The sequence below is a fragment of the Mercenaria mercenaria genome, chromosome 13 (genome assembly GCF_021730395.1).
Source record: "Mercenaria mercenaria strain notata chromosome 13, MADL_Memer_1, whole genome shotgun sequence".
NCBI classification, from domain to species: Eukaryota; Metazoa; Mollusca; class Bivalvia; order Venerida; family Veneridae; genus Mercenaria; species Mercenaria mercenaria.
The window spans coordinates 80,457,567-80,471,030 of NC_069373.1; the positions used below are offsets into that span (position 1 = coordinate 80,457,567).

Below are 13,464 nucleotides of genomic sequence, written 5' to 3' on the forward strand. Positions count from 1 at the left end.
AAAAATCTTGTCCAAAACCACAGGGCCTAGGGCTTTGATATCTGGTGTGTAGCATCATCTAGTGGTCCTCTACCAAAATTGTTCATATTATTCCCCTAGGGTCAAATATGGCCCCGCCCCGGGGGTCACATGGTTTATATAGATTTATATAGGGAAAGCTTTGAAAATCTTCTTATACAAAACCACACTATTGTGACCGCTTGATGTCCGTCGTGCGTCGTCCGTCAACAATTTGTAAAAAAACTTCTTATTGAAAACCACTGGGCAGAATTACACCAAACTTCACAGAAATGATCCTTGGGTGACCCCCTTTCAAAATTGTTCAAAGAATTGAATTCCATGTAGAACTCTGGTTGCCGTGGAAATCGAAAGGGAAAAGTTTAAAAATCTTCTTGTCCAAAACCACAGGGCCTAGGGCTTTGATATCTGGTGTGTAGCATCATCTGGTGGTCCTCTACCAAAATTGTTCAAATTATTCCCCTAGGGTCAAATATGGCTCCGCCCCGGGGGTCACATGGTTTATATAGACTTATATAGGGGAAACTTTGAAAATCTTCTTATACAAAACCACATGGCCTAGGGCTTTGGTGTGTAGCATCATCTAGTGGTCCTCTACCACGATTGTTCAAATTGTACCCCTAGGGTCAAATATGGCCCCGCCCCAGGGGTCCCAAGTTTTACATATACTTATATAGGAAAAATGTTCAAATTGTACCCCTAGGGTCAAATATGGCCCCGCCCCAGGGGTCCCAAGTTTTACATAGACTTATATAGGAAAAAAAGTTTAAAAATCTTCTTGTCTAAAACCACAACACTTAGACCTTTCATATTTGGTTTGTAGCATTGTCTTATGGTTTTCAACCAAACTTGTTCAAATTGTACCCCTTGGGTGAAAAGAGGCCCTGCCCTGGGGGTCCCAAATTTTATATAGACTTATATAGGAAAAAGCTTTAAAAATCTTCTTGTCTGAAACCATACGACTTTTGATGTTTGGTATGATGCATTGTCTAGTAGTCCTCCTCCAAAATTGTTAAAATTATGCCCCTGGGATTAAGAGGCCCCGCTCTAGGGTCACTTAGTTATTATGTGAGTTATATAGAAAAATACTTCAAAAATCATCTGATCCTATTTCCAAGACCTTGACTTACTGGTATACTTTCTTGTTTTTTTTTAAGATACAGCCTTGACATTTTGAAGACATACACAGTTTTGCGCATAAATCGTAAAACTGAATTTCATTGACCATGAATATGACCTACTGACTTTCTTATATTTTACCATCAGTTTGATATTTGAAACATGTAGCTCATATTACTCAGGTGAGCGATCCAGGGTCATCATAACCCTCTCGTTCATGGAAAAGCAAAACCAAATGCTCTAGACTTCTGCGCCAGGTGGTTCTGGGTCTCCCTCTCTTTCGCTGGCCTTGAGGATTCCATCGCAAGGCTTGTCAAGTAATGTTGCCCTCGTCTTTATAAGTTGCTGCTAAATGACCTGATTCTTTCTTTGCTAGGTCTCTAGATTCAAAATGTGTTTCTGGAAAGATAATAAAGTGCAAGTATGCCCAGTCCATATCCATTTTCTTTTCCTTATCTGTAGTGGAGGAGGAAGCTGACCTGTGCGTTCCCATAAGTCCTGATTGCTGATTCGGTTTGGCCGCCATACTCTCATTATCCTGCGCAGGCGTCTGTTGATGAATGACTGGATTTGTTTGTCTGTTGTTTTAGTTGTGCGCCATGTCTCCACCTCGTACAATAGCACATACTTCACATCCTTATCTGTAGTGGAGGAGGAAGCTGACCTGTGCGTTCCCATAAGTCCTGATTGCTGATTCGGTCTGGCCACCATACCCTCATTATCCTGCGCAGGTGTCTGTTGATGAATGACTGGATGTGTCTGTCTGTTGTTTTAGTTGTGCGCCATGTCTCCGACTCGTACAATAGCACATACTTAACATTTGAATTAAAGATTCAAAGCTTGGTCTTAGTAGCTATTTCTGCTGACCTCCACACCTTGTTGAGGAGGCTGAAAGTTGTCCTTGCTTTGGCTATTCTTGCCTTGATGTCTTCTTGGGCTCCCGCCTGTATCATTGACGTTGCTTCCTGAATAAGTAAAGATCCCACTTCTTCTATCTCTCCCTTTGCCAATCTTATGCTGTTGTCACTTTTGGCATTTATCCTCATAACTGTGGTCTTCTCCTTGTTTATTCCCAGTCCTACCTTTGATGCATTAGCTTCTTAAGTTGAAGTCTTGTCTTGCATCTGTTGTTGGGTGTGTGATGGGACAGCGAGGTTATCCGCAAAATCTAGATCCTCTAGACTAGTGCCACAGAGCCCACTGAATACCATTTCTCTTGTCTTTTGTTGATTCCTTCATTATCCAGTCAATGGCCAATAGAAACAGAAAAGGAGAAAGAAGACATCCTTGTCTAACTCCTGTCGTCTTGATGCTGAATTTTTCCGTGGTGGTCCTTCCATGCAGAACTTGCCATTCCTTCATAAGTGTTCCGTATGATGATAATGTACTTCCCTGGGATCCCATAGTGCTCCATCAATATCCATAGTGACTGTTTGTCTACACTGTCAAACGCCTTCTCAAAGTCTATAAAGTTGACATATAATGAGCTATTCCATTCCAGTGACTGCTCTATGATGATCCTCAGAGTGGCAATCTTGATCAGTGCAAGACCTCTCTTTCCTAAAACTTGCCTGCTCATCTATAAGAAGGCTATCAACAGTTTTCATTCTATCAAGTAGAATTCTGTTAAATACCTTCCCCGGGACAGATAGTAGCATTATCCCTCTGTAGTTCTTGCACTCACTCAGGTCTCCCTTCTTTGGTAACTTAAAAATGTACCCCTCTTCCTTCTAGTCATGCGGTATTTCTTCATCTTTCCACATCAATGACGATAAATTTCACAAAATCATATTTTAAAAAAAAATGTGTCAATGATCAATGTATTAAATACGATTAGAAGCTTCCCATTTATCCATCCGACAGACACTCACATAATTATAAGAATATTAAAGAGAATAAACAAACAACAGCAAAACAAAATAATAATAATAAAATAACGTCATTATATGTAAAAAAAAAAACTGTAAAAATATAATTATTCTAATGATAATAAAATAACGGACATCATTATATAAAAAAACTGTAATAATATAATTATTTTAAGCACTGTACTGTAACATGAACAAATGTCGTTTTGTATTATTTTTGAATGTTTGTAATGTACTTGATTCATTAATTTCAGCAGGTACCTTATTCCAAATATTAACGCTGAAGTACGAGAACGAATATGTAAGATCTTCTGAACTTGGTTCCAATACAGATGTGGCCAGTTTGGTATTCTCTGTATTACCATCTGGAGACACCCAGGTTATTTTGTGAACATCCTTGTGTGTGAATACTGATTCGCCGATGACTAAATTGTTCTCTGCACAAAAATCTGCTAGCATCTGGCCATTCTGGTTCATGGTACCTAATCCGCGTCTTCCCATGACTGCTGTATAACCTTGGTTGTCCTGCCTTATCTTTGCGTTGACCCCCCCCCCCCACCCCCCATAAGAATGACCAGCTCTCTCTCTCATGTCTATCTTTTATCACTGTCTGAAGTCTATCATAAAAATCCTCCTTTACCTTCTCCTCTGCGTCGTTTGTTGGGGCATAACACATGATAGTGGCGAGTGTGATTCTCTTGTTGGATGTCCTGAATTTTGCCATTAAGATCCTCGAGTTGATTGGTTCCCATCCAATGAGTGCTTGTGCTGCTTCTTTTGACATCACGATTCCGACTCCTTCTGTGTGTTGTGCGTTTGCCTCCTCGTGGCCTGAATAGATCAAGGTTTCCCCTGTTCCAAATCTTGTTTCCCCGGAGTTAATGCACCTGGTCTCACACAGCCCAAGCACCTGCAAATTATAACTTCTCATCTCCTTTGCTACATTTGCACTTCTACCTCCCTCGTACATAGTCCGCACGTTCAACGTGCCAAATCTCATCGCCTTCCTTGTCAAAAGGAGATTCTGTCTTGTAGCGTACCGAAGGCTTTGACTAGTTGACCCCATAGTTCATCTTTGAGAGGCTCCTTGACGCTGGTTACCATTTAAGTTTTCCTCGATTGTTAGCGTTCCTGTAATCGGTTGAATCCACAAACGGACGATTGGCCCCCCAGCTTCACCAGTGCCCTGTTACCAGCATTACCCGTTACCGCCTCCCACGGCGCGGACGTACGGCTGGACTTTGGGAAGACGCTTTTTTCAGTGACAATTTAATATTAAAGATCTGCGTCACTCCTTTTTTAACCTTAAAAGGCAGGACTTGAGCAGGTCTTTAAAGGCCCATCTAGACGGTACTCCTTGCTGTATAAACTTTGATCTATACATCAAAGTTAACCGTGTAGATGTGGTCTACTACACTGTTTTATAAACCTCTCTGGGAGTATACAGCAAGTTTTTTAGGGTAGAGCATGTTCTATTTCTGTAAACCTTGGCTGTGTCAATTTTGTTTATTTTATCAATTACATCGAATTAAAGCGGATTAAAGTGTTGTTGTATGACATTCCAGAAGTATTGAGAGTATGAAAGTGTACAATTAATGAATTTATTTGTGATTATATACAAAAATGTTGGCTAGTTGGAGCATCGCAGACAAAAATTAATTGAATATTATCATGGGGAAGAAGAATTATGGAATATAAGAAATCCTAATTATTCTAAGAAAGACTGCAGACAAAGAACACTTTTGATAAGGGGTGTGACTAATTCCAACAGTTCAAGAAATGAAGGTCTGTTCATGCGTATAAAGTTTTTAAATGCTGTCGGATCTTCAGCATCAATGCATGTAACAGTGCATTATATGCACCAAATTCATCCCTCCTGGCTATCCATGACCTCACCCATTGTCTTCCTATCAAATTATCCCTTCTAATTTTCTTAAGAGTAACACAAATTATTACTAAACAAACACACAACAAAAGGTCTTCTTCAAGCGTTTCCATTATGCAGAAGGAATGTTGGAGAGAAATTAAATAAAGGATAATGAGTTGCATAAACCATGATTTGCCGTGTAGATATACAAGGTGTACTCCTTAAAAAATGTACACCTCAGGTTTATACAGCAAGGAATACCGTCTAGATGGGCCTTAAGATTAAGTAGAGTTGTATTCACATGCTTTTAGGGTTGTTTTCCCATAAATTGTAACAAATGGAAGCAAAAAAAAATGCGATTATACATGTAGGTTTATTCAATACAATATGTCCACATATAATACATATTCCTATGTAGTAAGCCTCCTATGCATGGACCTTGTTGAAGAGGCTGAAAGCTGTCCTTGCTTTGGCTATTCTTGCCTTGATGTTTTCTTGGGCTCCCGCCTGTATCATTGACGATGCTTCCTGAATAAGCAAAGATCTCACTTCTTCTATCTCTCACTTTGTCAACCTAATGTTGTCGTCACTTTTGGCATTTATCCTCATAACTTAGGACTGGGAATTGGTCTTCTCCTTGTTTATTCCCAGTCCTATCTTTGATGCACTGGCTTCTAAAGTTGAAGTCTTGTCTTGCATCTGTTGTGGGTGTGTGATAGGAGAGCGAGGTCATCCGCAAAATGTAGATCCTCTAGACTAGTGCCAAAGGGTCCACTGAATACCATTTCTCTTGTCTTTTGTTGATTCCTTCATTATCCAGTCAATGGCCAATAGAAACAGTAAAGGAGAAAGAAGACATCCTTGTCTAACTTCTGTCTTGATGCTGAATTTTTCCGTGGTGGTCCCTCCATGCAGAACGTGACATGTTATTCCTTCATAAGTGTTCTGTATGATGTTAATTTACTTCCCTGGTATCCCATAGTACTCCATCAATTTCCATAGCGACTGTCTGTCTACACTGTCAAACGCCTTCTCATAGTCTATAAAGTTGACATATAATGAGCTATTCCATTCCAGTGACTGCTCTGTGATGATCCTCAGAGTGGCAATCTTGATCAGTGCAAGACCTCTCTTTCCTAAAACTTGCCTGCTCATCTCTAAGAAGGCTATCAACAGCAGCTTTCATTCTATCAAGTAGAATTCTGTATAATACCTTCCCCGGGACTGATAGTAGCATTATCCCTCTGTAGTTCTTGCACTCACTCAGGTCTCCCATCTTTTGTAACTTAAAAATGTACCCCTCTTCCTTCCCGTCATGCGATATTTCTTCATCTTCCCACATCATTTACGATAAAATTCACAAAATCATAATTAAAAGAAATTTATTTCTGAATCATATATTTGTAGGTACTTGAAATGATGAAAAACACTTACCATCTGAAGTAATTAAAGTAACTGAGCTGGTGTTTCAACACAACATTCCTCATCGTTTCTGCCGTTAACTCCAGGTTTTCGCACAAAATAATCCAACATCTGATCTTCTTCAACACTAGGACCTAAACGCACTTCATTGCATAATAAACCAGTTCCTCCTTTTCTAAAACTTTGTTCATCTGAGCACCAATTTTGGGGGGATGATCATGATTTTCAATGTCCCGTTTGAGATTCGCGAATAAAACGGAAAATGTGATGACGAGAATAACAAAAGTTAAGGCTAAAACAGCTGCCAAACCGATCATGTACCTCTTCAACTGACGAATTTGTCTTTTAATCCCCATTTGAGAATCCGCGTGTAGATTGTTCATTTTTCCATTATAAAATAACGGACATCATTATATGTAAAAAACTGTAATAATATAATTATTTTAAGCACTGTACTGTAACATGAACAAATGTCGTTTGATATTATGTTTGAATGTTGTAATGTACTTGATTCCTTAATTTCAGCAGGTATCTTATTCCAAATATTAACGCTGAAGTACGAGAACGAATCTGTAAGATCTTCTAAACTTGGTCCCAATACAGATGTGGTCAATTTGGTTCTCTGTATTTCCATCTGGAGACACCCAGGTTATCTTGTGAACATCCTTGTGTGGGATAACCGATATGCCAATGACTAAATTGTTCTCTGCATAAAAATCTGCTAGCATCTGGCCATTCTGGTACATGGTACCTAATCCGTGTCTTCCCATGACTGCTGTATAACCTTGGTTGTCCTGCCCTATCTTAGCGTTGAAATCCCCCAATAAGAATGACCACCGCTCTGTCATGTCTATCATTTATCACTGTCTGAAGTCTATCATAAAAATCCTCCTTTACCTTCTCCTCTGCGTCGTTTGTTGGGCCATAACACATGATGGTGGCGAGTGTGATTCTCTTGTTGGATGTCCTGAATTTTGCCATTAAGATCCTCGAGTTGATTGGTTCCCATCCAATGAGTGCTTGTGCTGCTTCTTTTGACATCACGATTCCGACTCCTTCTGTGTGTGGTGCGTCAGCCTCCTTGTGGCCTGAATAGATCAAGGTCTCCCCTGCGCCCAATCTAGTTTCCGAGGAGTTAATCAACCTGGTCTTACACAGCCCAAGCACCTGCAAATTATAACTTCTCATCCCCTTCGCTACATTTGCACTCCTACCTCCCTCGTACATAGTTCGCACGTTCCACGTGCCAAATCTCATCACCTTCCTTGTCAAAAGGAGATTCTGTCTTCTAGTGTACCGAAGGCTTCGACTAGTTGACCTCATATATATAGTTCCTCTTTGAGAGGCTCCTCGACGCTGTTTACCATTTAAGTTTTCCTCGATTGTTAGCGTTTCTGTAATCGGTTGAATCCACAGATTTATACATGTAGGTTTATTCAAGTGTGGCATTTGGTTAATCCAGCGAATTAATTTTTAAATATTAGACGCCCATTACATGAATTATGTCCGTTCTTTATGTGTAATAGTTACATGCTCTTAAAGACTGTCTTAGGTCCATGACGATTTTGTTCTTGTTTATATATAAAATAATTATATTTTTAATGTATTTAATTAAATGTGACAAACAAGCAGTTACCATAAGCACTTATATCGCTGTAACGTATCTTAAACACATAACTATAGCGAAACAAGAGGACCATGATGGTCCTGAATCACCTATCCCCACATGACCTAGTGTTGAACTAAGTATGACGTCGTTATTTCTAATATTTGACATAGTGACCAAGTTTTTGAGCACATGTGACTTAGATATCATCAAGATAAAAAATTCTGACCAATTTTCATGAAGATCCATTGAAAAATATGACCTCTAGAGGTCACAAGGTTTTTCTATTATTTGACCTAATGACCTAGTTTTTGAAGGCATGTGACCCACTTTTGAACTTGACCTAAATATCATCAAGGTGAACATTCTCACCAATTTTCATGAAGATCTCATGAAAAATATGGCCTCTAGAGAGGTCACAAGGTTTTTCTATTTTTCGACCTACTGACCTAGTTTTTGACCGCACATGACCCACTTTCGAACTTGACCTAGATATCATCAAGCTGAACACTCTCACCAATTTTCATGAAGATCCATTGAGAAATATGGCCTCTAGAGAGGTCACAAGGTTTTTCTAATTTTAGACCTATTGACCTAGTTTTTGACCGCACGTGACCCAGTTTCGAACTTGACCTAGATATCATCAAGATGAACATTCTGATCAATTTTCATGAAGATCTCTTGAAAAATATGGCCTCTAGAGAGGCCACAAGGTTTTTCTATTTTTAGATCTACTGACCTAGTTATTGATGCACATGACCCAGTTTCGAACTTGACCTAAATGTCATCAAGGTGAACATTCTGACTAATTTTCATAAAGATCCCATGAAAAATATGGCCTCTAGAGAGGTCACAAAGTTTTTCTGTTTTCAGACCTACTGACCTAGTTTTTGACCGCACGTGACCCAGTTTCGAACTTAACCTAGATAACATCAAGGTGAACATTCTGACCAATTTTCATGAAGATCCTTTGAGAAATATGGCCGCAAGAGAGGTCACAAGGTTTTTCTATTTTTAGACCTACTGACCTAGTTTTTGACCGGCCGTGACCCAGTTTCGAAGTTGACCTAGATATCATCAAGGTGAACATTCTGACCAATTTTCATGAAGATCCATTAAGAAATATGGCCTCTAGAGAGGTCACAAGGTTTTTCTATTTTTAGACCTACTGACCTAGTTTTTGACCCCACGTGACCCAGTTTCAAACTTGCCCTAGATATCATCAAGATGAACATTCTGACCAATTTTCATGAAGATCTCATGAAAAATATGGCCTTTAGAGAGGTCACAAGGTTTTTCTATTTTCAGACCTACTGACCTAGTTTTTGACCACATGTGACCCAGTTTCGAATTTGATCTAGATATCATCAAGATGAACCTTCTGACTAATTTTCATGAAGATCCATTGAGAAATATGGCCTCTAGAGAGGTCACAAGGGTTTTCTATTTTTTAAACTACTGACCTAGTTTTTGACCCCACGTGACCCAGTTTCAAACTTGACCTAGATATCATCAAGGTGAACATTCTGACCAATTTTCATGAAGATCCAATGAGAAATATGGCCTCTAGAGAGGTCACAAGGTTTTTCTATTTTTAGACCTACTGACCTAGTTTTTTACCCCATGTGACCCAGTTTCGAATTTGACCTAGATATCATCAAGGTGAACATTCTGACAAATTTTCATGAAGATCCAATGAGAAATATGGCCTCTAGAGAGGTCACAAGGTTTTTCTATTTTTAGACCTACTGACCTAGTTTTTGACCCCATGTGACCCAGTTTCAAACTTGACCTAGATATCATCATTATGAACATTCTGACCAACTTTCATAAAGATCCCATGAAAAATGTGACCTCTAGAGTGGTCACAAGCAAAAGTTTACGCGCGGACTGACGGACGCACGCACGGACGACGGACGCCACGCGATCACAAAAGCTCTCACCTTGTCACTTTGTGACAGGTGAGCTAAAAAGTATATCAAGAAATCTTATTACTTCCCTTTAAAAGCACACAAAAAGCTAGTATTTAAAAAGTTTGTTCAATGCATTCAGAATGATACATTTTTGTTGCATATTATTTGTATGCGTTTCACTTCGCATATTTTTTCCGGGCTTCACTGAACAATCTGTATTGGGTCAGTGGCATTATTCACATTTCCCCTCCACCACCCACCCGAGGCAACAGCTCATTTTGCTAAATAACAAAATGACAAATCATCTTTAAATAAGATTTCAAAGAAAAAAAAACTTCTGCAAATACAAGTTTGTGTCTATGGTATATTTTCAGTGTGAAAACATTTTGAAAACTCAATTCATGTAGTCTCATGAAAAAGGGTTAATTGCTTAATTTAAGGGTTAATTTGAAATAAAAAATAAACAAAAGTGAATTGCCAGATTTAGAGTTTTATCATTGATAAACATGAGATGGGGTCACTTTCACTGCTTTCGAGGGTGTACTTAAAAATATGTACATTACTTAAAAATGTCTGTGGTGACCTTAACTTTTTATCTATGTTCTGCTTATTCATGTACATTTGTTGTCTTGATGTGATCTTACATTTTGTATGCATTTATGGATCTATATTTAAATCCTAAATACAATAAACGATATATAGAGGATAATTGTTGGTTTCGGTGTAATATCACGTTATAATTTCACCGAGTGGGCACCAAAAGTGATATTTTCACGAGTGGCGCAGCCACGAGTGAGAATAACAACTTTTGGTGTTCACGAGTGAAATTACCGTGATATTACATCGATACCAACAATTTTTCTGTTTATTTTATTTCTAAAACTCTACTTTTGTTGTGTTTATTTCAATAAAATGTTGAAATTTGCGGGAAACTTTATCAGGAAGCATCGCAAAGATGACGTCATTTTAACGACGTCATCGTCATATTGTTTCCGGCTTTCAGTACGCTCGGTAAACTTTTTGACGTTAATCCGGGTATCAGATTTGATCATTTTCACTGAGTGGCCAGTGAGTTTATCAGGATATAATTCACCGTTATATTTCGATAAACCACCGAAAAACATAAAATAAGTTTTGTTCTTTTATTGTATTATAGTGAAAATAGAGGCAAATGTAATTTGAGCTTTTATTGTAGCTTATAGTGAAAATAGAGCCAAATGTAATTTGAGCGGAATCTGTTGTTTTCATTTTGCTAATAAGATTTTTTAAGACTTGTCATGTTTTCTCTTTTTCAGTGTGTGTCCGGTTTGTATGAGTGTGTGTGTGCAAGTGCGTATATGTGTATGTTTGCGTAAGTGGCTGTCATGTCGGAGATGTACAAATATAGTTCGATTCTAAAGTATAAATACATCTGCCATTATTGTAAATATGCAGGATGTTCTCCTGCTCTTTTTATCTATTTATTATCATCTTTCATTGTATAACATTATATTAAAATTCTTGAAGTGGAATCAGACAATCTGATATTCCCTAAAATGTAAATAATTTAACAAAAATAAGTGCACATAACCCATTTTTGCACCAGTAAATATTACACAGTATTTAGATTTATTGGAGCAAAAACCCAGTAAGTGCTTTTATTGAATTTTTTGCACTAAACAAATATTTATATAGAGTTAAACCATTTTTGCAATTTTATCAAAGTCATCATTTTTCATTGGACATAATATCCAATATTTTTTCAGTTGATGTATATGTCTTTTTTGAAGCCAAAAATGTAAACAAGAGGGCCAAGATGGCCCTAGGTCGCTCACCTAAGAAACACTCCATAACAGTGTAAAACATGTTTGACCTAGTGATTTCATGGAAACAAATATTCTGACCAATTTTCATTAAGATTGGACCAAAAAATTGGTCGCTTGCGATAAAACAAGCATTTTCTTAGATATGACCTAGTTTTTGACCCTAGATGACCCATGTTCAAACTCGACCTAGATTTTATCAAGGCAATCATTCTGACCAAAATTCATGAAGATCAACTGAAAAATACAGCCTCTATCACATACAGAAGTTTTTTCTTTGATTTGACCAAGTGACCTAGTTTTTGACCTCAGATGACCCATATTCAAATTCGACCTAGATTTCATTAAGGCAATCAACCTGACCAAATTTCATAAAATATCAACTGAAAAAAACAGTCTCTATCGCATACACAAGATTTTTCTTTAATTTGACCTAGTGACCTAGTTTTTGACCTCAGATAACCCATATTCAAAATCGACCTAGTTTTCATCAAGGCAATCACTCTGCCCAAATTTCATGAAGATCAATTGAAAAATACATCCTCTATTGCATACACAATGTTTTTCTTCGATTTGGCCTAGTGACCTAGTTTTTGACCCCAGATGACCCATTTTCGAAATCAGCCTAGATTTTATCAAGGTAATCATTCTGGCTAAATTTCATGAAGATCAGTTGAAAAATACAGCCTCTATTGCATACACAAGGTTTTTCTTTGATTTGACCTAGTGACCTAGTTTTTGACCCCAGATGACCCATTTTCGAACTTGGTCTAAATTTCATCAAGGTAATCATTCTGACCAAAATTCATGAAGATCAATTGAAAAATACTGCCTCTATCGCATACACAAGGTTTTTCTTTGATTTGACCTAGTGACCTAGTTTTTGACCCGAGATGACCCATTTTCAAACTCGGCCTAGATTTCATCAAGGCAATCATTCTGACCAAAATTCATGAAGATCAATTGAAAAATACAGCCTCTATCGCATACACAAGATTTTCTCTTGATTTGACCTAGTGACCTAGTTTTTGACCCGAGATGACCCATTTTCGAACTCGGCCTAGATTTCATCAAGGTTATCATTCTGACCAATATTCATGAAGAAGATTTGAAAAATACAGCCTCCATCGCATACACAAGGTTTTTCTTTGATTTGACCTAGTGACCTAGTTTTTGACCCGAGGTGACCCATTTTCGAACTCGGCCTAGATTTCATCAAGGTTATCATTCTGACCAATATTCATGAAGATTAATTGAAAAATACCACCTCTATCACATACACAAGGTTTTTCTCTGATTTGACCTAGTGACCTAGTTTTTGACCCGAGATGACCCATTTTCGAACTCGGCCTAGATTTCATCAAAGTTATCATTCTGACCAATATTCATGAAGATTAAATGAAAAATACAGCCTCTATCGCATACACAAGGTTTTTCTTTGATTTGACCTAGTGACCTAGTTTTTGACCCGAGATGACCCATTTTCGAACTCGGCCTAGATTTCATCAAGGTTATCATTCTGACCAATATTCATGAAGATTAATTGAAAAATACAGCCTCTATCGCATACACAAGCTAAATGTTGACAGACGATGGACGACAGACGACGGACATCGAGCGATCAGAAAAACTCACCTGAGCATTGCTCAGGTGAGCTAAAAAGTAATTTTTGTAAAATTTGGAGTTAGACCGTTTCTGCGCTAAGGTGACGATTTGAGCCTAGGCCTGCATGAAAACTCGTCCTGCTAGACAACAATTTTCACAAGTTATGGGAGTAACAGATACCTTGAACTCCTTTTCGGGATCAAGTAAGTCAAAATATATTTCAAAGACAGATAAATGAAATATC

At 38.1% G+C, this 13,464-nt stretch overlaps 1 protein-coding gene across 1 annotated transcript; it reads right to left on the bottom strand.

Moving 5' to 3' along the window:
• Nucleotides 1–7,098: 7,098 nt before the first annotated feature.
• LOC123529108 (uncharacterized) lies at nucleotides 7,099–7,743 on the bottom strand. Its single transcript, XM_045309315.2, has one exon. The coding sequence runs from the start codon at nucleotides 7,741–7,743 to the stop codon at nucleotides 7,099–7,101; it is 645 nt and encodes a 214-aa protein (XP_045165250.2).
• Between the last annotated feature and the right edge of the window lie 5,721 nt (nucleotides 7,744–13,464).